General features: G+C 47.1%; 1 protein-coding gene across 2 annotated transcripts in view; it reads left to right on the top strand.

The window, feature by feature from the left end:
• Nucleotides 1–21,410, top strand: part of LOC149355680 (valine--tRNA ligase, mitochondrial-like) — a 37,670-nt gene extending 16,260 nt beyond the window's left edge. For both annotated transcript variants that reach the window (XM_089583978.1, XM_089583979.1), the window contains 2 exons: nucleotides 3,854–3,961; nucleotides 20,759–21,410. In XM_089583978.1, coding sequence (XP_089440104.1) covers nucleotides 3,854–3,961; nucleotides 20,759–20,824 — 174 coding nt within the window. In that variant the 3' untranslated portion in view covers nucleotides 20,825–21,410. The remainder of the gene's footprint in view (nucleotides 1–3,853; nucleotides 3,962–20,758) is intronic.
• The last annotated feature ends 4,938 nt before the right edge of the window (nucleotides 21,411–26,348 follow it).

Below are 26,348 nucleotides of genomic sequence, written 5' to 3'. Positions count from 1 at the left end.
ATCAAAAATATTGCCCCAAGACACGAAGCGCTACCACCGTGGTACACTCTCCCCACAGTGTGTGACGTCACACTAACACGCTTCAGTAAAACCTGTACGCCACACGACCATATAATACAAGAATATCTAGCACTACAAGAAAAATACAGAAATTACACTGCATTTTATACTGACAGGTCAAAAACTCATGCTCATGTAGGAAGCGCAGTAATACAAGGAAAAAATGAAAATGCAGTACGACTGCCCTCATGTGCTACAGTTTTCACCGCGGAGTGTTATGCTATTAGTGTTGCGGTACAGAAAATAACAAATGAAAACATCAAAAAGAGCATCATTTATACAGATTCACTGAGCGTCCTTACAGCATTAAACTCCAAAAATGCCACAGAGCCTCTGATTGGAAGCATCATACACAATATAGTAAAGGTCACAGCACGAAAACATGTTATAAAATTCTGCTGGGTTCCCAGTCACGTTGGCATTAGGGATAATGAGAGAGCCGACACGTGTGCTGCACAAGCCAGAGCCATGGAGGTGAAACATGTGGGCTTGCCTCCGAGGGATTATATGAAGTTAGTGCATAGCAAACTAAGAGCCAAATGGCAAGCTTCTTGGGAAAATGAAAGAAACAACAAGCTGCATACTGTAAAGCCTATTTTGAAAGAATGGAAATCATGCCGTCATAAAGAACGTTTTATCGAAGTAATTTTATGTCGTTTACGCGTAGGCCACACACACATCACCCATAACTTCTTATTAACAAAAAAAGACGAACCTGAGTGTGAAATGTGTGGTGAGGAGCTCACAGTGAATCACATTTTAATCTCTTGTTCGCATCTCGAAGAACTTCGAAAGAAAATTTTTACGGTATTTTACAATGAACACATTCCATTTCATCCCGCATTACTTTTAGGCGAGCAAACACTCGTCAAGTTTTCACTTGTTTGTAAGTTTCTAAAGAAAGCCAATGTTTTAAATTTAATATAATGTAACTTCTATACACTTAACATAACATCATCTAACCTTGTGTTTGGCGCATGATAGCCATAGTTGCTTATGTGCCAAAAAACCCCATATAACTAACTAACTAGTTTATTGCAGACAGTGAGGTACTGAAGTTGTGAGGCAGTACATCTATCGATGCCACGTGGCGACCACATGTCCACATTCTTGTACGACAAAGACATTACCGTGAGAGTAAGAGTGGGTTGAAATGCAACTAGCAGGGACACTCAGGTTATGCACAGCAGCTGATATTCCTCAAAAGAGAAATTAATTTTTAGAAACATTGTTATATTTTTTCCAATTTTTTTATTATCATTACTTGTTCGTTTTCTCACTTTCTATCATCATCGTCACATCACAGTAAATCCAACACATTCTGCCAGTACTAACCTGTTGGGCCAAAACTCTGAGCCTAACTAAGAAACCTTGAAATGAGACTGAGGATAGCAGATACAATGTTTGGAGATAGGAGAGCAGTGTGGGTAGAGAACAAACATATCACATGAGGATGCAGTGGACACTGGTATGCCATGGAATGTGCAGAGATGATGGTCTCTAAGAGACATTGGGGATACCAAAGGAAGGAGCGACAGAGCTGGAAGTGGTAGAGTAGGGTGTGGAGAGAAATCTGGAACCTTGGCTGTGGCTGGTTGCGGAGAGTGGTAATTGAAGAGCACTGGGAGCAGCTCTTGAGACGCAGTGGATTTAAACTGGTTGACAACTGAGCGAAATGTGTTACGAGATGAAAGTGAAAATGAAAAGCCTTGCTTACGTTGATAGACGCATGTGTAATATTATGGGTTAAACAAAGAATCCCTTTTTAATTCAGCACAGAAAGTCACTTGATGTGATGCCATCATATGGCTTTGTATCAGCTTGCATTCACCCATATATGCCTAGTTTTGTGCAGGAGCTCTAAATACCTGTTGCGTAAATGCTTGCATTCTCAAGCATAGGTTCAAGGGGCTTTAATCTTTTCCTGTGCAAACTTTGCATTGTGTGCATTCAGTTTTGTGCATTCTGTGCACCAGAAAGAGCTGTTGTTCTCTGGAAGCTCTGAGCAGATACGGCATTGTGGTTCTGCAAGAAAATAGGACAAGGTTTGCTTATTGTTATGAGAAATCCGCCACACTCGATGAGAAATGTGAGGGTGTACCTTATAGGTAGCGGTTTTGCCTTGTGTCCTACATTGTAGGATGGCTAAAAAGTTGGTATTGAGAAAAATATTTCTATCAATTAATGGATAATTCTTAATGCCTTAGTGACTGACATTTCGTGTAAAAAGTATATGCATTTTTTTAATTTGGGAAGTGTCAGCAGATATAGGTTAACCTAGGTGCTGTGAAATGGACCACGTTTTTCTTATAAATGGCAGGTTGTACTTTATTACCATTTCCACTTTTTTCAGAACGTCTTCAACTGCAAAGATTGTTTATGTTGAAAAGTGGTCCTGCATTTGCTTTGAGTAATAATGAGGAATAGCAAAAAAGTGGCAGCCCTTGTATCATGACAAAGCACATAACTACTTTCACACACATGTGAGGACGAAAGAACATGTGATACTGTATGTGCAGAATTCTAAGATGAACTTCAAGAGAACAGAAAACTTCAGCGCTTTATCAGAAGTTTGTCTTATCAGGAGTACCCCCAGATGAGATGTGTGATCATACCAGGCATGGCCAAATATCTCTTGTAGGAAAGCAATGATTGAAAAGCCTTGCAGTGAGGAGATAATGACAGAAAGAGGATTATTGCATTGTAAGCTGCTGCGGTGGCTCAATGGTTATGGCACTCGGCTGCTGACCGAAGGATGCGAGTTCGACCTCGGCCGCGGCAGTCACATTTCAATGGAGGTGAAATTCTAGAGGCCCGTGTACTGTGCGATGTGAGAGCATGTTAAAGAACCCAAGGTGTTCAAAATTTCTGGAGCCCTTCACTACGGCGTTCTTCATAGCCTGAGTTGCTTTATGACCCCCATAAACCACAAACCTGTTACATTGTGCATTTATTAAAAACAGTCAAGCCCATGATCAGAGTGTTGACGATGGAGCTGTAGGACTTAGAGTACCGCACTTATAAAAGATTTCAATGTTTTTCCTAGAAGCTGATTATGAGTTAAGCGAGTAATACTTTTTGCAGCCTGTGTTTGGCTTCTTGTCATTTTTATGCTGGCCTCCTCAAGCCCAGATGAGTGCAGATGCGTACATTTTTGACTGCCTGAGCAGTACTATAATCCTCTTTCAAAAGCTGTGGTCTCTGTGTGTCTGTGTGTGCGTGCTCAAAGCCTCCCCCCCCACCAGTGCTCCTGCTGGCTTGGGGCACACCCTCCAGAGCACCCTCTGCAGGTGGGTGGGGCACCCATTGGCACAGTAAAAAGCATCCGCCATCTTCAAGCTTCCTCCCTCTGGAAGCCCACTTAGCAGTGGAATGCAAAAGGGATGGCATAATGAAATTCCAAGATGCGATTAGAAGGTGATCAGTGTAAAAGCAAAATGTACAACCTATACTGCTAATGCAGATTTGTTGCATCACATTGCATGATTGCCTGTGCATTTCTTGTTATTGTCAATTGCCGCCACCCTAGTCATCAGTACTCCCATAGCGCACTGCAAATATTTCCAACTTTTGGGAGTGTCAGAGCTGCTGTCATTCAGTTTGTGGTCTGGACCATGCAGTACTGTTTGTTCTTTTCATCAGGAAAGCACGTTATAGCAACTTAATGCATTTTTCTTGGTGCAGTAAACTGAATGGTTCTACACAAGACTCCTATGCCTACAGTGGCGCATGTGAATAGCTCCGTGTATTTGTGCTTCTGTCGCCAACCTCTGCTTTGCTTGTTTCCCAACAGGCGGAAGCAGGCACAATCAGCATGGTGCTGCCACCACCCAACATCACCAGTGTCTTGCACTTGGGCCATGCATTGACCGTCACCATCCAGGATATAACTTGTGCACTGGTATGAGCAAGTTCTCTGTTGCGAAAGACCACTGGCTATGGGTATCAGATGTACAAATCTCATCACTGGCAAATGGAATACGTATCTGAGATGAAATTGCGCGGCTGCACAACGCTGTAAAGCTTATTAGGTGCCTTTGTATGTGTTTCGATGTCACCTTTAAGTGCCATCATAGTGTGTCTATGACCTTACAATGCCCTGCATGCCAGCACCGTTAATTATCAGAGGAAACATGGAGGAAGTGTGAAAATTGATAAGGGCGATCAAGGTGAGCAAATGACGGAATGGGTGCTGGACTGAACATTCTTCACCCATCAACAAAGCAACCAAGGCCACTGATAACTCGGAACACTATGTTTTGTTTACTCTCGATGCCTCTGGTTAATTACCACTGCAGCTGCTTGTCATTGTTTTGCTTCTGTACTCTGTCTCTTTCTTTCTGCTTGCACTGTGTCTCACTCAGATTGGGCCAATCCAGTCATTTTGTCTGTCCATTATGCGTGTCTGAAGGCGCAGTGTTTTCATCACATTCATATTATTCAGCACAAACAACAGGGCGAAGGAAAGGGAAAGGTGAACGTGGGCACTACTGACAACTGATTTATTGAAGGTTAAACAGAGTGGATTCCAATAGAAGGCAAGCATAGCAGGGGTGGCAGAAAGTTAGGTCGGCGGATGAGATTAAGAAGTTTGCGGGGATACAGTGGCCGCAGTTGGCAAAGGACGGGGTTAACTGGGGAGAAGTCATCATTAGGTTCTCAGTTGTCTTACCGGTCTGTGCTTATGGTTTTTGAAGAGAGTCTGCTCTTGAACAGTGCAATAAGTTAACATTTACAGTGCCATCAATGTTTGGTTTGTACCACTCTCGTTCAGGAACTGTTTTGGTTTTAGCAATGACGGTGGTGTGAAGTGAACTGGAAGAAAAATGCAGATGAGAAAAGGATTGGTTCCCATTTTCAGCCAAACTTCATTGAAGCTCACAGGCTGCAGTTCCATTCACAGTCACCTATCAAGACTATAAATATTACTAGCTTTCTCGCTGCCAATCTTACCTCTACCTTGAAGGATATAATAAGGGGCTAATAATGTTTTACCGTTTGCGGCCATTAGTCGGCTCCCACTTGACATTAAAGAATTCGACATCTAAACTTTTAGCTTTCTGTGCCTTTTCTTACTGCACATGTAGTTTCATCATTTGGAGCTGTTCCTGGACATGCTTTTTTTCGCTTCTTTTTGTTTTATTTTCTTTTTCTTCCTGTGGGGAAGCGCAAAGTCAGTCATGGTGCTAGTTTCATGCTGTTCATTTATGGACTCATCTTACGGTGATTTTTGTTAGGAGGGGCCATATTGACAGTACTATAATTCATTCTTTTTTCTCACTTCATGGTTTCAGAACGTAAGTTGCGTTATATCTGGAAGTAAGGTTTGAATATAGCACAATTTCTTTTTTTATCACTGCTGCTGAAGATAGTAGCTGTAGCGACGTTCACCACCACACTTGCGAGTTGTTAGGAGAAGCCAACTTTTTGATGACCTCGGGGCAGCATGGCTTGGCAGTAGTCGTGCACGGGTGAAGGAGAGGGTGGGCGTGAATGTGGAAAGAAGGCCGATTGTTGAGAAGGAGAAGGTATTGAGAGATTTGTGCAGAGTAGGGAAGCAAAGAAGGGTGAACAGGCAGAGCACTAGGCAGCACTAAACACGTAGCAGCGGTCGCACGGCGATGACAGTGGCGACCGCTGCATGCGTTGAAGGGCAACTGAAGAGGTTTGAGAATTCGGTGAGCTTAAAGCCGTAGAATCCGTGAAACCTGTAGTTAAAGCATGCCAAGCCTTTTGGGGCTACATAATCGCCGATTAAAACTGCGACGGCCTTCAGGCTTTTCTTCAACACACACCGAAGGGGGGGGGGCATGACAACGTCATATATGTTAGTCGATTATTTCCAAAACACAAGTGCTTCCTTTTAAGAAAAACAATGCCACTGAAGGCAAAGCCTGTGAAGCGTTGTTTGCCGCATCCAGTGACGCATACCGGGCTGTGGGCGAAGGCAGTGAAATTACAAATCCCGCCTTCCACAGCGTCATCGCCAAGCTTCTCCTCACTTTTCTGACGCTGTGAAGAGAAGTGCGAGAGTTAATCGGTGATTACGTCAACGTTTTAAATGTTGGCACAGAAAAAAAAAAAAACTGGGCATGCTTTACCTTCAGGCTTCATAGATTTGAATCCTTGAATATTGTGGAATTTTGAAAAAGTGGTCCAGCTCCCCTTTAACTCTGCAGAGGCTTTGCTGCGGTTTATAATGTTGTGCAAATTTGTGAAGTCTTGTCTATCAAAAAAATGTTGGTGTATCTATTGCGTCAATATTTTTGTGTGCCATCTTCATAGTCTTTCAAGCCCTTGCTGTCTTGGCTGTTGTTGGCTTGCACAATAATATGTCACGCCGTGAGGTCTCTCCATGAGTAGACAGGAATTGCATGGGGTGACTGCAGCGGAAATAAGTGCGACATAAAAGTGATGGTGTTGCAGTGCAAGGCATAGCAAATGCCCTTGCCTTGATCCAGTACGCTTTCACTGCTTGCATAGAAAGTCACAGGTTATGCTCGAGTGACGAGCTGGCTCATGGGTGTGGCTCAAAAGAACTTTTGTGTACAGCTATCACCTTCACCTTGATACAGTGGAACCTCGATTATACGACGTTCAGGGGACCGCGCGAAACCGTCGTATAATCCGGGTGTCGTATAATCGAAAATCAAAGAATGCGGCCAGTGGCGCTCGGCCTTGCTCCCTGTTGGGCATGGATCTGGCTAGCGTAACTTAAAGATGGCCGCCAGTTCAATACCAATGTTGCCAGACTGCGTGCGTCCGAAAGTGCTGACGAGTTTGACGACCACCCAAGGCGGTTGGAAGCGACGCCAGCCGGACACGGCCGTGAGTCGGACGCGCCCGTTACGTAGTGTACATACAACACGATATCTCAAAGGGGACGGAGAGAGCGAGCGCGCCCAACGCAGTATCTGAAAGGGAACGGAGAGAGCGGGCGCGCCCATTACGTAGCGAACAGCACGGTATCTCAACGGGAGCGAGCGCGCCGAACGGGGTATCTGAAAGGGAATGGAGAAAGCGCGCGTGCCCATTACGTATCTCCAACACGGTATATGAGGAGGAAGTGGGGGGTGGACGCCGCGCGGTCGCTGAGAGCCATGGAGGAAGGAAAGTTCTTTCCTTCCTCCATGCTGAGAGCAACACTGGTCATCACTCGTCTGCACTTTCGGACGCACGCAGTCTGGCAACATTGAAACTGAACTGGCGGCCATCTTTAAGTTACGCTAGCCGGATCCATGCCTACTGTTGACCGGCTTCAAGCCCGCGGCAAGTACGCCAATCAGATTAAAAAAGACAAAACCCAACATTTGTTTGAAACATATTTGCAAAAGAAATCTTTATTACCGTTTAAAAAAAATCGGTAATTTTTTTTTTGCACCTTTGCCCAACCTCGGCGCATGAACTTTCTTTCAAGGGCTGCCACGTCCGGCAGTAGGTCGCCAACATCGTCGCGCGCGCGCAAGCAAAGCGCCGGATGTTGTCGACGCTCTGCAACACGTCCGCGTAACTAGGAATGGGAGCGCAAACCTCTGCATCGTTTTCCACTTCCTCTTCGTCGGAAGTTTTATCGTCGGGGCACATGGCTTCCATTACTTCCTCCAATGACACTGCACTGCAGACTGCGACGTCGTCGTCGGCACCGACATAGTCGGCGAACGTTACAGGCAGCTGCAGACTGCCAAACTCTGGTTCATCATCTGCGAGCACCACAGCTTCACTGGTGGGGGAGGCGTCGCTTCTTTTGAAGCCGCAGTGCTTAAAGGAATTGGCAATCGTATCAGCCGAAACTTCGTCCCATGCGCTAGCAATGTAGTGCATGGCGTCGAGCACTGAAAGCTTCGGGCTCGCCTGTTTTCGCTCCATTTCTGCCAACCGGCGTTGCACCAGAAACTTGCGGTATTTTTGCTTGACGCACTTGATAATGCCGGCGTCAAACGGCTGCAGCTTGCTGGTGCAGTTTGGCGGCAGGAACACAACCTTGACGTTCCTCAAATGCGCAGTGTCGGCTGGGTGGCATGGCGCATTGTCCACAAAAACAAGGATCTTTCTGTTCCTGGCGCCCATTTTTCAGTCCAGCTGCTGTAGGAATGAAGAAAAAATGGCAGCTGTCATCCACGCCTTCCGGTTGAATTTATACTGGCACGGCAGCCTTCTAAGGTTCTTGAAGCATCGCGGCTTCTCGAACTTCCCAATCACTAGGGCAGGAAGCTTCTCGGAGCCGTCTTCGTTCGCACAAAATAGCGCGGTGAGCCGCTCCTTGCTCCGCTTGCCGCCGTGGCAACTTTCTCCAGTGAAGGTCAGCGTCTGTTCCGGCTGCAAGTTATAGAGCACGCCGGTCTCGTCCGCGTTAAAAACGTCGGACGGTTTGTATTGCCGTATTAAGTCCGGCAGTAACTGGGGCCACTCGTCAACAGTCGAGGAGTTCACAGAAGCGCTTTCTCCGCAGCAGCGGCTGAACACAATGCCATGGCGCTTCTTGAAGCGCTCCATCCAGCCATTGGACGCCTTAAAATCGTCCACGTTGAAACGTAGTGCAACCGTCTCCGCCTTTTCTTTCAAAATGGGTCCGTCGACGGCAATCCCTGAGCTGCGTGCCTGTCGCAGCCATTCCACAAGAGCTGCCTCCATGGCGGCAAACTTTCCATCTTTCGCCGCTTTCCTCTTCACGCCGAACTTGCTTGCATTAAGTAGTATGCTGTCCTTTTTGGCCAAGATCGTTTTCAGCGATGACTCCGGAATGTTGAGGTCACGAGCGATGCTGGCCTTTGTTGTGCCCGTTCTCTTCTCTGCCTCTTCAATAATACGGAGCTTATCTCCCAGTGTCAGCGGTTTGCGGCTCCGTGACATGGTGAACCAAACCACTCAGAACCGAAAATTCCGCAACTTGTTCGCTTCGCAAAACACAGATCACGTCCGGATGCGACACACGTGCGATCACAACAGCGCCTAGCAGAGTAGAGATGGGTCGCTCAGGAGCGAGCCACTTTTTTAGAGAGCGAGTGAGCTGTGGCTCAGTAAAGTGAGCAGCGGTTCTTCTAGAGAGCCGGTTCTCTCTCGTTCAGTGAGCCATGCTGACCCTGCCTAACCGTGCGAGTAAGCAACTGCATTGATTGATTGATTGACTTATGGGATATTCTTGGGGGGGGGGGGCACTGGTCCCGACGTATGTTGGCCAGGTGGTGGCATCACTCTTGGGGACCAGGGGGAGGGGATATGGGATGTAGGGAAGGGGGGGGGGACAACTGCATTCCCTTCCTTCGCAACCAACCCCTCGCCTTCAGCTGTTTCCGCGTGTGCACTGCCGCTGGCACCCGCGTTTTTAAGGCGAAAACCTCTTTTGGCTACGTTTCACTGAACGAGAGAGACCCGGCTCTCCAGAAGAACCGCCGCTCACATTAACTGAACCACGTACGGCGCCACGGCTCACTCGTTCTCTAAAAAGAGCGGTTCAAAAGACAGCCGAAGGTGAGGGGTTGGTTGCGACTCTTGCCAGGAAGGGCAGGAGAGCAGTTGCCTTCTCGCACCATGGCGCGGAATCGCAAATAGTGTACAAAGCTCTCCCTCCTGTCGTTATATTAATGACTCTATGCCCCTGTCCTTTCTTGCTGTCGCTCCCCTCTCCTCACTATCCTCTCCATTTCCCTTTCATTTCTGCCAGCTGCAGCTGCTCGGGTGCTTAAGATAATAGATAGCAGTTGCCGCGGCCGGCAACACTCATTTGCTTCACTTTTTTATTTTTATTTCTAAAAATAAACCACTACCACCAGAAGACCCGGCTCCGATGGAATGGTTCGGGACGTCCATGATGGCTCAGTGCGAACGAGAGAGAGAGCCGGCTGCCTCTCTCCAAAAGAAGCACGGCTCACTCAAAACATCCGGCTCACTGTTGCAGATTTAAGTGAGCCGCTCAAATGAGCCGGCTCACTTCAGTGAGCTGAGCCGGGGATATCCGGGGTCTGAATAAAGTGACGGCACGGGCCGCACGGTTTGGCGAGCAGTCAGTTTCGTATCTAAAATAAAATTTTGTATTTAATAAATTAATTATAATAAATTTCGTATATATATAGGGATCTGCTAAGCGTGATATTTTTAACGTCTGAACTTCATCGTCGTCTTTTTTTTTTTCCCGAACACAAATGCAGCACATTTTTGCATGGCCGTTGAGGCTGCCGTGAGCAGCGGGGCAGCGGCTCGCGCAGTTTTTTTGATAGGTGGAAAGATTAAGGCGCACCGGTTATCGACTGGCTAAAGTGTGCCTACCGTATTTACTCGATTCTAAGCACCCCCTTTTTCTCACGATCGCGATGCCTTAAGTGAGAGGGGGTGCTTAGATTCGAAAACTGTAAACTGACCCCCCCCCCGGGCCCCTCTTTTCGCGGCGAAATCTCGATGAAACGGGCGCGAAAAAAAACATTTCAGTTAGGAAACATTCAAAAGAAAAATAGCTGCAGACAGTTCTGTGCCGCCAGTGTCGGAACGCAGCAACACAAAAAGCGCCGTGGACGTCGCTGTCCTCGCTTCGGCGAGTGCGGCCTCGCCCGCTTATCTCTTTATCTTTCCTCTGATCTTTTCACTCTCCTCTATCTGCACTTGGCAGCGGTGGTGGCTTGGCTCGAGCCAGTAGGCAGGCCTGTGCAATTTCCTTTTCATCCTTCTCTCAGTCACAACAACAACGCGCAGGCCGCGCCTCCTCGGGACTCCGACTGCACTATACTTCTCCTCACTATCCTCTCCCTTTCCCTTTCATTTCTGCCGGCTGCAGCTCGGGTGCTTAAGATATTAGATAGCAATTGCCGCGGCCGGCAACACTCTTTTGCTTCACTTTTTTATTTTTTAAATAAACCACTACCACCACTTGGCGGCCTCGGCAACGCTCTCTTCCGCGCAAAAAAGGGGGTGCTTAGATTCGCATGCAAAGTTTATTTTTTCAGAAATCTTTTTCCGAAAATAGGGGGGAGAGGGGGGGTGCTTAGGTTCGGGGGTGCCTAGAATCGCGAAAATACGGTACATCCCGGCCTGCGTTTGCTGACGACCTTTTTTGACGGATGGTACGAGCCAGCCGTCGTACGAAGCGGGGTCCTTCTAAAATTTGCGTCGTATAACCGAGGTTTTTAATACATCGTCTCTATGGGGGTTTTGCCGGGACCGCACAAATTCGTCGTAAAATGCGGGTCGTCACATGACCGGGGGACGTATAATCGAGGTTCCACTGTATCTGAAATTTGCATGATTGTACTGCTGATACATATTGACCATAAAGTTGGTAAAGCATCGACGATTTGATGACTTCTCTTGTGCTTTGCTGTAACAAGGCTTCAAACAGGGCTGCACAGCCGCCACCACAGCTGCATCGTAGCTGCCAAGAAATGGGAAAACTGGAGAGTTAGAGAGCAGCTTGCCACTGGAACATGCATGAGCAGCAGGTGGAAAGTACTGCTGAGTCACATTGCACCGAACGGTTGTAGCTGGGGGAGTACTGAGTATTGGCTGCGTCTAACTGCGTGTGTCAGTTTCCTTTTACATTTTTGGTCCCCTGACGTAATGGTATCTGAGCGGACTGCCCTCAGAGGCCTCTCTGGGCCAAGTTGAGGCCTGCTTCAGAGTGCCACTTGGGCTGACCCTCGTGGTCCTCCGGGAGGTGAAATGAGTCAGGTGACCCCTGGCTTAACTCTCTCTCTACAGCAGCTCGGGATTCCACCCTTTGGTGCATTGCTCACAAGTGGGGTCTGGTGGTAAGCTGTCGCGGCATTGTGCAGGCAGCGGATATGTGGCAAGCAAGTCGTTTGGGTCCCCGGCTGTGACCACGCAGGCATCTCCACCCAGTGTCACCCACACTTCGCGCACTTTTACGTGGGAAGTTCCCTGACACCCTTAGAGCGTGTGGGGTTAGCGGTTTCGGACTCAAAGGAGATGCCCTCGACTCAGCGTGGCAAGCTCAGCGGAGACCAGCTACCAAGTGACAAGAAGTTTTTGGTCGTTTGGTGCCCAGCTTTCGCCAGTCGCAAGCCAGAGAATGGGTCGGAGCCAAAGGCTTACAAAACAAAACAAGGTTTATACAGCGATGAGACGATACAGAGGATTTCACAATCACTAGTACAGACACATAAAAAGTGATTAATTGAACAATGCAACATGTGCAAAGTTAAACTCGAGAGAGAATGCAATACAAAGGCAATATTGCACCTAAAGTGCACTAACTCACGAGAGAGGTAAACAAACAAAACACAATTTGTTCACCGGGCACTGCGGCAGTCCGACGACCAGAGTTCCACGATGATGCCGTCCCGAAGACTGGCGAACGTTGCCTCGTTGGTCCGATGCTGGCCGAGTGGTGTTTTCCCGGGAGTCGAATGGGCGCGTTTCGATGAAGCTTAAACGGCTGTCCGGACTGACTGATAGCGGTCAACGCCTTCCTTTATAGGCTCGCTTCCACGTCTGTTTGTTCTACGCGCCAGAGTAGGCGCGCACATACACTTAGCATCGGCAGTGCTGTCTCCCTTCCCTCTTCTCACCGGCCGCGCGTCCCCATTGGTCAGAGTACGGGGTTCGCATCTCTAAGTTTCGAGCGTGGTGCCGTCGCCGACGGGCGAGGGGGACGTGTCTTAGTGCACGCAAGGCTTCCCCCTTTTCCCCCGGTCAGCGGTAGAAGCGACTCGGATGTTCTAGAGAAATCTTCGGCATGGATGACTCATTCCCTCGGTGCACGCTGCGTCTGTGAGCAGTGGTGGAGGGGAGAGAGCCACGCGCTCAGCGGGGTTTTCCTTGTCCCCCGTTCGGCTTTCGCCGGCGAGACGCCGTGCGCGGCAGTGTTTTTCTTTGTTCTGAAAAATGCGCCGAATTTTGTGACAGTGCCCCTTCCTTTAAGAATATTGTGCAATAATTTTCACAAATCACAAAATTCGCGCGCACATGCATGCGCTCACAAAGTCAAGGTGAATGCCGAAGTACACACATCAATACCTTGATGCTTTCAAATACATAACACAGTGCAATAGACAGGTTGCCCTTCAAAACTTCACTTCACAACACTTCAAAACACGCCGCATTTCGGCGGTGCAATTCGCGCGCACATGCATGCGCTCACAAAGTCAATGGCGAAGGCCAAAATACATACATCAATACAATGATGTTTCCACATACGAAACTCAATTCAATGTTCACAATGCACATAAAAACACACCGCGATTGGGCAGTACATTAACACAACATTGCAAACAGGAGGCACACAAGTATGAGACATACTTTCGCTTATACAGTCAACGACTGAATTTTCGGACGCCCAAATTTTCGGACATGCCCGATATTTCGGACTTCTTCGCGGCACTGCCACGAGCCCCATAGAATGAATGTATAAAAACATCTAATTTCGGACGCTCGAACACCCCGCCGTCCAATTTTTCGGACTTTTTGACGCCACGGAAGGTCCTCAGAAGGCCTTTTGACTCCTCACGCAGCGCTCTTGCGAAGGAAATCGACTTGCAGCCGAAGCATATCACCGCTTTGAGCAACAACTAGCCGAATCTAGCCGTCACGCACCGATTTGGTCTGGCCACGCTGCCAATGTTCACCAGCCAGGCGCTTTGAGCCACGACTAGCCAAATCTAGCCGTCACACACTGATTTGGTCTGGCCACACTGGCTATGTTCACCAGCGCCGCCTCCGGAGTTTTCGGTAGCGTCGTTTCATTGCGCATTTTGGCTAGCGTTGTTGTGTGAAGTGTGCTCTGCGACGCTAGGCCTAGGTGCTTCGACGCTCGTCAAGAAACTCCACTGTTCTCATCTTGAGGATTTCGCTTGCCTGCAATGGCCCCCACTCTGTCTTCGTCGTCCTCGCCGATGGCATCGAAGCGCGGAAAGCAGTACCGTCGGTTAACGATGGAGAAGAAAGCCGCCGTTATCAAGCAAGTTATGAGCGGCCGATCGCAGGCTGACGTGGGCATGGAGTTCGGCATATCTAAGCAGACCGTTTCGGATTTCCTGAAGAACAAGGGCAAGATCTTGGAAGCGGCCGAAAAACCATCTGGTGCCCAAAAAAAGAATGCAAGCCAAGGTGTTCATCCGAAGCTTGAGGAAGCTCTCGTCGTGTGGCTCAATTCTATGATTGCGAAGCGGTTGCCTGTCTTGGGCTGCATCTTGAAAGAAAAAGTGGAAACTCTCGCTGTTCAAATGGGCATTGAGGATTTTAAGTTTAGTGATGGATGGTTGAGGGACTTTAAGTATCAAATTGACCTCAAGTTCAAGAAGATATGCAGTGAGAGCGGCGCCGTCGACAGTGCAGTTATCGAGCAGTACCGCAACGGAAAACTTCAGGCTTTGTTGCAGCAGTTCTCTGCTGACAACGTTTTCAACTGCGACGAAACTGGTTTGTTTTATAAGATGTTGCCGGAAAGAACGCTCGCTTTTGCTGGTGACCCATGCCGTGGTGGCAAACATAGTAAAGAACGACTGACCGTTCTCGTCGGCAGCAACATGTCTGGCAGCGAGAAGCTTCCCATGTTAGTGATCGGGAAGTCGAGGAACCCGAGATGCTTTAAAGGGGCAACCCTGCCAGTGTTGTACGAAGCCAACAAAAAGGCATGGGTGACTCAGCAGTTATTTGAAAGTTACGTCCGCAGGTTAGACAGGAAGTTCGAACTTCAGAACAGACGTGTCGTGCTTTTCGTTAACAACTGCGCCGCTCATGGTCACATCAAGAACTTAAAGGCTGTCCAGCTGGAATTCATGCCACCCAACACGACTGCAATCCTCCAACCGATGGACCAAGGCGTCATCCGCAATCTAAAACTTTTGTACCGCTCACGGGTACTGAATTGCATGGTGCTGTGTGCGGAAAACGGGAAAGGCTACAACGATGACCTTCAGTCTGCTGTCGGAATGCTTGCGGACGCATGGAAGGCAGTGAGGCAAGACACAATTCGCAACTGTTTTCGCCACGCGGGCTTCGTACTCGCCACAGAGGCAGACTCTGAAAGCAACATTGTGGTTGACGTGTGCCCGCCCATGGACGACGTGATCAACGACCTCCGCACTGCTGTGGTTTCCATACCCACAGAAATAACTTTTGAGCAGTTTGTTGACGCTGACAACGAGCTCGACTTCTGCGCAGAACTGACTGACGAAGAAATAGTCCGTCAGGTTGTGGAAGATTCAGAAGACTCCGATGCTTAAAATGAGGAGCCAACGCCTGCGCTGCCTACGAGCCCCGAGTTGACGCGAGCGTTGTTGACGCTTTCATCGGTCTACAGTGCTGACATGACCCTTGCGCAGATCGAGGCGAATATGATCGCATGCAAGCGGAACGCCGTCCAAACAACAATCGGCTAGTTTTTCAAGCCACTGCAGCAATAACACGGGCGGCTGATCCCGGGCTGGCGTTGCATATGTCTCCTCGCCCAACGCCGCCTCTCCTCCTCCTCTTCTCTCAAAGCTGTGTCTCACTCGAGTTCCTCTCTCTACACCAAGTCGCAATTGTGATATGAGGTATAAACAGTGTTGTAGGCGTTAGCGAAAAAAAAGGAACAAAATACTTTGCTCGTTAGGGTAAATTACTGCTTATTCGTCTTAAGAACTAACAACAACAATATTGCAAAGCTCATATTTAACTTAAAACGCCTAGCTCCACCAACTACTTTACGAGAAATCCTTATTTAACGGGAATAACTTAGCAATTTTATAGTGGCCTTCAGTTGACTAAGAACACGAAATGGCACTTTATCATCAATTATAACTTCACAAAGAGACAATCTATGAATAAATTTACAGTAGTTCTGAAAACTATGATGTACCTAAATGCTCGGCATGCTTGCACTATAGAGAGAGTTGTGTAACAACGCCAGCAAGGCAGTATCACATGGTTCGTCACATGAGCATTTAATTATCCAACGGCAGGCCGGCGGCAGCAAGCCCGCGAGAGCGCCGTGGTAGCACGCAGCGCTGGAGATGCGATATTAGCCTAGGGCGGCTTACAGCCGGCGTGTTGTCATCGCAGGGGTCTGTTGAACCCCGAGTAGCAGTATCAAGACTTTTCGTTGAAGCGCGCGTGAGCATTGACTTATGCAACGCCAGGCCGGCGGCAGCAAGCCCGCGAGAGCGCCGTGGTAGCACGCAGCGGTGCAGATGCGATGAGGCCCGACGGCTCTCGAAACGATGTGGGGGAGGAGGCAAGTAGAGGAGGTGGTGAAAGAAGGAACGGAGAAGAGAAGAGGAGGAGGAGAGGCGGCGTTGGGCGAGGAGACATATGCAACGCCAGCCCGGGATCAGCCACACGGGCTGCCCTGACGACACATAATAAACCGGCAGTCGGCTGCATACAGAGCTTTTGAATGTCTCTTTTCTTAGCCACTTCTCTGATGCTTTGGCAGGGTTTCGGAAGCCTGGTGCTTCGCCCTTGACCCTCTAGATCCGAGAAAAAAAAGAAAAAAGGTGCGTTTTTTGCATGCATTCATTTTTTCGGACTGCTTGAATTTTCGGACGTTTTTAAGCTCCCTAGAGGGTCCGAAAAATCGGTCGTTGACTGTACTTCCCCGTTCGGCCTACACAGTAGGTTCGGAACAGAACTGTTTCGCTCAAGCTTTCGGCCGCACTCGTGGTTCTCTTCCTTACGCGACTCCTTCGCTCTGTCAATGTTTGCCTCTGCCCTTTCCGTCCTGAGAAATTCCTTCATATCGCACGCGTACAAAAAGGTTTCGGGGTGGCATGCACCTGCAAACAAGACAATCGACAGGTTCCAAGGCACTTGCATCACAATGCAGAGGCTCACGATAAGAACCGGTGTGAACACACTCTTGGTCACCTTCCCGAATTCGACAGTGCAGCAGGAAAACAGCCGAAGCAATGTGCCGATCAGCACGAGAATCATTTCCAGAGTGTGTCTTGCGCTGAACTTATCAGAAATTCTAGACACGTTGTTTCCGCGTGTCCTTCTTTCGCTTTTCCTTCCTTCCTTCGGCATTCGTGCTCCGTTGCGGCCACTTACTGGCTTATCCGCCACCTTCTCACAGCTGCTTACTTCGTTCCCGCCTGTTTCTTGCGAAGAGGGTTTCTCTTTCCGTTCTTCCTTCTTGGGTGATTCTTTTATTTCTTCCTTTCTTGCGCTAGCTCGCTCGCGCTTCCTTCGCCCCTTTTTTTCCTGTCGATCACTGCGACGCTCTGATGTGCAGGATTCGGATTTTTCTCCCTCGCGGCTACCGTCTGGGTCATTGGGAAATTTTGCTCCCTTGATGTTACCCAATATAAGGTCGTATATGGGGCGTTCCATGCACAATGCAGTCAGTTTTCCGCCGTAGTACGGAGTCTGCACCTGCACTCTAGCTTCCGGTAAGCGCTTAAAGGAGCCGTCTACTAGCCGCACGAGGCTCTTCGTTCCAGTGAGATCCTTATCTTGCACCAAGCCTCGCTTTATGATGACCGCGCTGCTTCCTGTGTCTCGCAGCACTGAAATTCTTTCGGCCCTACTTTCCCTTCCGAGACAGGCATCCTGTGCATTCCGGCTTCGGGTTGCGCGTTCACAACGGCGTTAACGACGGGCACCTTCTTGCCGTTCTTCAGCTCAACAAAGCTGTTTTCGTCTTCTTCCTCCAGGCATCTTGAATTTAAACGGAGTCAGCGGGTGCTGACCAGGGCTTGACTGTTTGTTCGTCATTGCCATTCGAGATAATGTTGCGCTCTCCATTCCCATTGAGTTGGCCTACACAGAAGGCACGATCGCGTTAGAAATGGACTCCGCTGATGCTTGTAATCATTGATGTAGCTTGCTTTGTTAGCTTTTGTTGTTTGGATTACTCGTCTAGAGCTGAATCAGGTGTGTAGCAGCATCAAGAGCACTCTGGATTCGAAGCCGCATTCGTATGCTAAACAACGACGTGTGTAATTAATTAATTGGAGCTTTCGCTGATTTTTTTGCTGCACGTCTTTGGCTCAGTTTTCCAGTGCCCTCTGTGTCATGTTCCATGCGATTGATTGCAGCGATCACCCCGAGAACATAAACCAAATAGGTCCATATTTGAAGTTCATATTCAAAATTTTGAATATTCGCACACCCTTAGTTGTCGCTTTTCACATGGAGACCATGAAGAGGGCATGTCACATGAACAAAGAATGAAAAAAAAAAAAAAAACCACTGGCTAGCAACATCATTTTGGCTTTTGTGCACTTAGAGATTACTGCAAGGCCTGCTCGCTTTGGGAAATGATCTCATGGGACAGAGAAGTGGCATGCCCGTGGGTTATGAATGGTGCCTGTCTTCCCGTTCAAACACAGTACACCGAAAATATTTTTATGGTGAGTGATAAAAAGAGTGTTTAACATCACAGCTCCAGCTGAAAAAAAACTGTGGGAAGAGACAGTGCTGTCCATGTCTCCTCACTTGTGGTTCAGTTTGGTTGCATCTTTCTCAAAGTCTGATCATCCTGTTGCGCAAGGTTTTACAGAGGCATTCAGTTGAAATGTCATTCACATCGGCAGCGCACTGAAAAGATGTTCGATACTTGCAGATGCCTTTGAAACATGGGCTTACATATCCTCCTTGTGTAAACAAAACTGTGCTTGCAGATATTGCTCTGAGTTAGCAAATTTTAGGGCGGACTGCATGAAGTAGCTTTTTTTCATTATTGTGGCCAATGCAGCTGCACTACATGGCAGCTCAGGGGACCACATGCAGTCTCATTGGCGTTTGGTTTTGCTGTCTTCTCACTCGCATAGTGGCAGCTATCCTCCATGCAGACAGCCTTCATCAGCAGCACCACCTTTGTACTTTATGTTTGAAAGATAGCTACGGTGACGAACACGCAAAATGAGTTTTAACAGGTGATCACCCAGAAGCACTGTGATGAAAACACCAGTGCTGATGGACATTTAAAAACTTGTACGCTGAACATGAAAAGATAGACATCGTTGATTCAAAGTCATTGGGACTGCGATAAATATTTGAATTAATTGGGTTTTTGAATTAACCAAACATGGTAAAAAAGATGGGACTGAGCTGAAATACTCTTTTGTTGTGGGAATGCGCTACCCTTTACTGGGTGAACTTTGTGATTACTGCATACTACCTCATAAAAGCCTACCCCCCCCCCTATTTGTAGCCCTTGCTGGCAAAAGAAAAAAAAAGTTTACTCCAAATATAAGTCTATGCATTCAACCCCTCCTCCTCTCGCTTTGGGCCCCTGCTGCAGCCTGTTTTGTCGCGGCACGCATGCAGCTCAATTCAATAAACACGTAATGATGCGATCACAGGGACAGCAGTTTGAAGCCAGTTGAGGTCAAAAGCCAGCAAACAGTGCTCCACCCTGCCTTCCAGACTCGTGTGGCCCAGTTGTCTAGCGGCAAAAATAAAACTGCAAACGGTCCTGTAGTTACAATTTTAGGCACGACACATGCCTTGGAGATTATCGGAGTTTACTCTTGCGATACTTACCTCTGGTTCGAGGAAGCAACTGTCAGCGTGAACAAGGCATGTAAAGCGCACGTAATTCCGGTTTTCTTTAGCAGAACAATTTACATACGAATTTACGTTTTTTTTATGCCTGAAGCCCCATGCATCGTTGTGAGAAATGGCGCCGGTCTGGGGCACTTACTACCTGCCGTTCGTCCAGAACTGCCTTGGACACTACAGATAGGTCAGCTACACTTATAGGTCAACGCCCCCCCCCCCCCCCCCCCAGTTTCGAATGGTTTTTCTGAAGAAAGGTCGACGGCACTTAGGAGATGCCGGTAACCTAATCCACTAACCACTGCACACCACTGAAAGCAGTGTTGCACGCAGGCTACCTTTCGCAGGACAAGCACTGGCGTGCTTGTGCTGGGATTACTGGGGCTGGGGTGCTTCACATACCAAGCATTGGCATTTGATCGGCATTGCTTTGCTGGGCCACCTTGCAGCTTGTGGGGGTCGTTGCTTCACCGGTTTGGGGCCAAAGTGGGATTGGACTTTCCCGCATAGCATCCCAGATCTTTGAATTCACTGGGCTTGTGTGGGCCACCGCCTCGAATTAGCCAGTCTAATTTGCATGAGAAGGTACAGCACTGCAGAAGTTCTTTAAATTATCGAGGATTTCGAATTAACATTCTTGGAATAGCCAAGGTTTTACTGTCGTTCATTTGCCTGGACCTTGCTTTAGTGACAATTCTCGATGCTACCATCTCAAGTGCTGTCTGCTAAAGAGTCAGCACAACTGCCATGTAAGCAGAGCAGATGAATATAGCAGCGAACCTCCTGTGCTTTGCCTCCTTTTGTGTGTGCTCCAGTACTTCTGGCTTGACAAGCTGCAAGCCGGCGAGGCACTTGAAACAGTGTGGGTTTCTCATAAGCACGTGCCTTTTGTCTGTTTGGAAATGGTGCAGCCTATGAGTGAAGCAGTTACAGAGGCCTTTGTACGGCTCTTCGATGGGGGCCTTATCTACCGGGACAAGAAGAAGAAGAGAAATCTTAGGCGACCCTCAATGGATCGTTTGAATGTGTTAAATCATTATATCTGAGGTTGACACACAATAGTTCGTTATATCCGAGGTTAACGCACGAAAGGATTTTATATTCAAGGTGGCATACTAAGGTTCTGTATATCTGAGGTTAACCCACGAAATATCGTTATATCAGAGGTGCCATAGTATGGTTCGTCATACCAAATGCAGTACAGTAATTCTGTTCATAGTCCAGTGTATTTGCTACGTTGTTTATGTTTCTTACTTGATATGCGCAGCGGATATCGGCAGCGGCAAAGCCTACGTCCACTGTGCCCGTCCGGAGTCTGCCATCAACGGCGTAGACCGCCTTCGAATCTGCTGTTCCACGGGAAGCGTGCCTCGCAGCATGTTCCCTGTGGCGCCGGTACACGAGGACTGGAACGGGAACGCCACTACCCCGAAGAAAGCCAGTGGCGTCACTCCTGGACCAGCACCAACATTGTTATCAATTAGTATTATGGAAATTCGATTATTAAGTCTTAACGTTGGAATTTTAATTTGTTAATATGCGCAAGGCTATGTTAAGGCTATGTTAACGCACGTTGCATCCGAGCTCCACTGGCTGAAGCTATACGTCCAGAGGAACTACAAATTAAATGAACGCATTAGACACTACCTCGAAGGCCTCGAGCCGACGCTGCGAAGCCTGGCGTTTTGCACCAGAGCCAGATACCACTGGGAACGCCGTGTTTCGCGCGTTTCACGGACAATGTGTGGTACCGCGCCGTGGTGTCTGCCTGGCCACGCAGCGATGACACTTTGGCCGAGGTGACGTTCATCAACTATGGCAACGTGGAGGTTGTGAGCATCGCCGAAGTACATGTAGTGTGTGCGCAGTGCAAGGCAATGTGTGCATTGTAGAAGAATAAAGAGATTTTAATAGCCTTGTGTAACGTGTCGTACAAACTTTGTATGTCTAAGACAGTACGTTTCAGAAAGGCCATAAAGCTATACCCTTAGTGTAACCGTGAGTATAACCTTAAGCTAAATGCCGAGCATCGCCGCAGCTTTTAGCTTCGAGATATCCAGGCTTAACCTTAGCTAAGCCGCGGCCAATTTTTTTTGTTCTAAATCCTGAAATGGCATCGTTCATTCTGAGGCTACGAGCTCGCCAATGGCACGAGCCACCAGACTGTTACTTCAACGTTTAGTTACGGAGTGGTAGTTTATTAAATAACCAATTAGCTTGATTATTAGCACATGTTTCTCAAAAGGTCTTTCTATTGAAACCCCCTATTTATAGGAAATTTTGAAAGTGCTCACTTATACATCTGGTAGAAATAGCTGCCAACATACTCGTTCGTATGCTGTTGGTGTCAATGGCCAAATAAAATCGCGCATACTTATAAGGAGGATTGACCATGACCAAGCGGTGACTACCAGTTTTGTTGATTGCATGCGGCAGAGGTCGATATACAAAATTTCAGCACCTAAAATAAATGTTGCACTTCATTAAATTTCTAGAGGTAAGGAACAAAAGGAAAGAAGAACATGAATAGTAATAATAGCATAACGAAAACTTGTGATGGAAGACTGATTCTAGAGAAAAATTTTGAACTGCGGAGCAAACATTCCCGTTGGTACGTCCAAACGTAGAAGCGCCAAGGAACAGAATAACCACCGAAGACAGGCGCAAACTATGTTTTTCGAAGAGAACTTCTAACAGACTCCTCCTTAGCGATGAGTAGCTATGTCATAACAAAAATGATCTGCTATTTCTGGCTCTGCAAAATATGGTCACAATGTGGAGATCGCGAGACCAGGTATGTAGCTGTAAAAATCTAGTTTTGGCACACGGCAACATGGTCGCGTGCAGGAAACTTAAAAGTTTGCGAAATCGCCAAGCATTGCTCCAAGGGAGCCGAAGGTGCTGAAAATCATTCAAGGAAGTGTGCGCTGATGCGCCAAATTCTGACATTAATGTGTATGTATGAACCCGTGCCGCCGTGATGAACGCACGGGTTGGAAGAGGGTCAGCGATTGGAGCACTCAGGGCTGCCTTTGCTAAAGCATCAGCTGGTTCAATGAAATGCAGGCCCTGTGTCCAGGGGCCTTTATTCGAAATAGCCGAAAATTTGTTGGGCCACTGCGCCGATAGTAATTGTGTTTTTGACATTCTATTAAAATTGTATGAACGGTGGGCTACACGCCTGTCAGTAATTAAGGAACCTACCATATCTTAGAACGGGCTTCAAAACGGGAAGAAAAAGTTAACTGTTCAATATTAGTAACTACCCTGCTAGTTAGCACATCTTAGCTGTATTCTGATGTAATACACCGCTGACAATGCTATGCCAAAAAAGTGCTCTTCTAACACAAAAGGCCTATTTTTAAAAATCCTGCCAATCCTTAGATGAAACACCCTGTATGCTGTATACGCGGTTTTGGTTCTTGTTTCTATTTAGTGAACTGACAAGTCTTGTCTTGGTAGGTGTTCACCTTGTAAATGGCTGCTATACGTGCCATGTGACTGGAGGGTATAAATTTATACATTGGTGTCCTCGTATAAAAAAGGTCTTTTCGTTGGTTGGTTGACCTCAAATAAAATGGCACAGACCCACTACGGGGCTGATCAAAAAGAGAGTACCGCAAGCTAACTCCACTCATTGTCTGAAAAAAGCATTCTGAGGACAGTCACGTCGAGAGAACATTCAAAGTTACGGTGGCCGACATGGTCAACGCGCGCGCCACGGAGAACCGCCCCTCTGGAATCAGTCTTATCTCTTGCAACCAACTTCAGATATTTTCTTGTTCACTTATTAAACAATTAGTTCAGAAATCTGAAACTTTTAGCTGTGATTTCAAAAATTTTTATTTGCTTATTATTGCTGTGACATGGTATAGTTCGTGCTCTATTGTAGGCTTTGTAGATTCGAATCAGTGATACAATCATTCCATGCTTTTTATTCCTCCATACTTTTCTTACAAAATAAAGTGCAAGCTCACAGACGTCTGCATAACGACTGTTTTCCTCTGAATCGAGGTTAGACTTCCAATTAAAACGCATGAATGGTGGTGAGTCCAATGCAGGCTGCTTGTGTAGATCATCATATGCGATCATTGTAAACAGCTGTGCGCCATATTAGAAAAGTGTAAAGTTGTCACTGCCTTGCTTTTGCACATGCGCGACGCTATTAAAGCTTGAGTGACTGACATATCAGCATTGTAAATGGAACGGTTGAATTGCAGAAATGTTAGCCTATCCGATAGTACGAGGTCTCTGTTGATAAGGTGGACTGCTGAGCTCTTAGTACGCGATTAGTTAAACACAGCAGCCGAGAGAAATGAAGACCAAGAAGTAACACAAACACGTCGAGGACAATGCTGCTCTCGCATCATCCTCATCGTGTGCGTTACTTGCTCTTTATTTCACTCTGCTGCTATTAATTGGTCGGTGTTGATAGCTGCAGCATTAACTGTTGTTGTTCGGGGCTATTTATTGGTAAGAAAAATGCAAAATAAAAATAAACATGGAACGAACAGACGTTGCTAGCCGTGGCATCTGCCATCGAAACCTGAAGCACCTGAGTTGTGGCTAGCGGGAATAAACGGACAGGGACAGGAAAAGAAACAGGGGAGCGATAGAAAGGATAGGGGTAGGGCGGCAATAGAGAGTTATAGCATATTGTTACCGTCTTTGCGTTAACATCTACCGTGTGACCGGACGCTGGACTTTACGATTAGAGCTGCGCACGCTAGATGACGTTTTAGCATAACGTCTCTGCTGTAACAAGTTACGGTAAGGAGAAAGTGAGTAATGATGATGGCAGACGCGCCGGCATTAATTACAAACAAAAATACTCATGCATTACAAGCATTTCTTTGCAGTGAGATGCTACATGCTCTTTAATTATCTTTTTCTCTGCATATGAAGACATGTACACTACTTTTGTGGTAACGGCCGGCTCAGCGGCTCTAAAAGTAGGGTCCCTACTAAAAGTACCCTGACCAGTAGACAAGTTTACTGCACAGAACGCACTAAGCTTGCGTACGCTGTGCTTACTGCGTTGCGAATTTTGTGGAAAAACGTAGCTACAACACAATCTGTTTGCAGCGCGCAGGGTCGCTTCTTTGAATGTTTGGATGCATGCTTTTAATGTAAACATATTGGCGCCATCTTGTGACAGTAAGTGAAAGAGCTTGAACTCTGGACTGGAGAAACTTTTTTTTTCGGAATTTAGTGTTGAATATGACAAGCTTTACCGGAATGTTTTTGTTTTTCAAGGAAGAAAAGTATGAAAATAGTGGAAACTGTTAGAGCTGGCACAAAAACTACAGTTGTCGTTGCTACTTTGGCTACGTAGGCGAATAGGTGGTGTCCAACTGACGGCGGACATTGCGTCATGGCGCAGCTTTGTCACGTGAATTTGAACTTCCGGATCTTTTCTGTCGTTTGGTTTGTATGGGCATTGCTTGCAGACGTGCGGTTTCGGTCTTTCTTTCCTTAATACTGGTGCTCACATTGCTGGAAAAAGGTTGTTGTGTGCTGCCTCAACCTGCAGAAACTTCATTGCAACGGAATGCAACATGTTCAGAGTGTCATCAAGTACAGGGAACGGCAAAAACAGTGCGCCGTTGCGATCCGCTGGCAGACTGCCTGCGACGGTCAACCCTATGCTATGCTTCGAGCATTTTGTTGGCGGCAGAGATTGAGAGCGTTGTGGAAGTTGAAGAATTCGGTAAAGTAGGTTGTATATCTCCTTGAGAAGCACCAATTTCTCGCTCGGAAGACTTCGGCTATGTGCCACAACCGTTCTCACATGACGGCGGCAGCACCGCTCGGGCTATGTTTGCAAATATGTGCTGTTCGGCCTCCGTCAGTACAGCGTGACAACTTAAGATGTTAAAGGAGAGGACGATTATTCCTCAGACATTTGTGCTGAATGCGAGTAGCTCGAATCCATAGTTAATACTTAAGGCGTGTGTGGTCACTGCCGTTAGCTGTCGAAACGGCGACACCGCGGCCACGTACGGCGGCATCTCGTTCGCTGGCACTGCTCTGGTCTCGTGCTCATGTCGACTAGAAGACTAGTCGACATGAGCACGCAGCAAGTGTGGAAAATTATAATTAAGCAACCTGTTACACATAAGTTCCCTGTTTGTGTGGACCCGCATGTTGCAGTAATGTTTCTTCGTTTCCTGTGTGTGGAGAAGTGGCTGACAGACAAGGTGATCGCATTAGAAAGTGATAAGAATTATTAACCGCCTTTCTTTTCATACTCTGAGTCAGTAAGTTGGGAAAAGCTTCACTTCAGGATAACACAATTAAAAAAAAATTGCAGCCAACATAGCCTAGCTGTTTTTCACCTTTCATTGTACAGAACCTAGTAGAATTGACATCTGAGACAAATGCTATAATACTGAACTGTCACTGTGCAGTAAAGTGTCATTCGCACACTGTTTATGTTCTGAGCATGCATATGAAGTAAATAAATGTCTACATCTATAGCTTGCATATGTGATGCATTGCATGCTTGCATGTAGCAATATTGCACTTAATGATTAACTAATTGAGAGGTACATTGGTGATTTCAAGAAGTGCAAGATGCTACAAGGAAGGCAGAGGCTGGTCAAGTGGTCGTTGGGTTCATAACGATCAAGAGTAATAATCACGCTATAAAATTACGTTTTTTTTATTAAAAAGCCAAGGAATGCATTGTGTTCAGTCATTCCAGACTTTTTGGTATCACTAGTGTCTTAGGGATGGTTTATCAATGTGCAAGCTGTGCCGCATTGTTAACGGCAAAGCTAAAACTGAATGCAAATGCCTTTTGTTCAACATTGCACAAGACTTTGTAACAGGAACTTGTAGAAGATTCTGAAAAC

This window comes from Amblyomma mixtum, chromosome 3 (assembly GCF_055824585.1).
Source record: "Amblyomma mixtum isolate Tamu chromosome 3, ASM5582458v1, whole genome shotgun sequence".
Taxonomy (NCBI): Eukaryota; Metazoa; Arthropoda; class Arachnida; order Ixodida; family Ixodidae; genus Amblyomma; species Amblyomma mixtum.
This window is presented reverse-complemented; position numbering and strand designations above follow the sequence as displayed.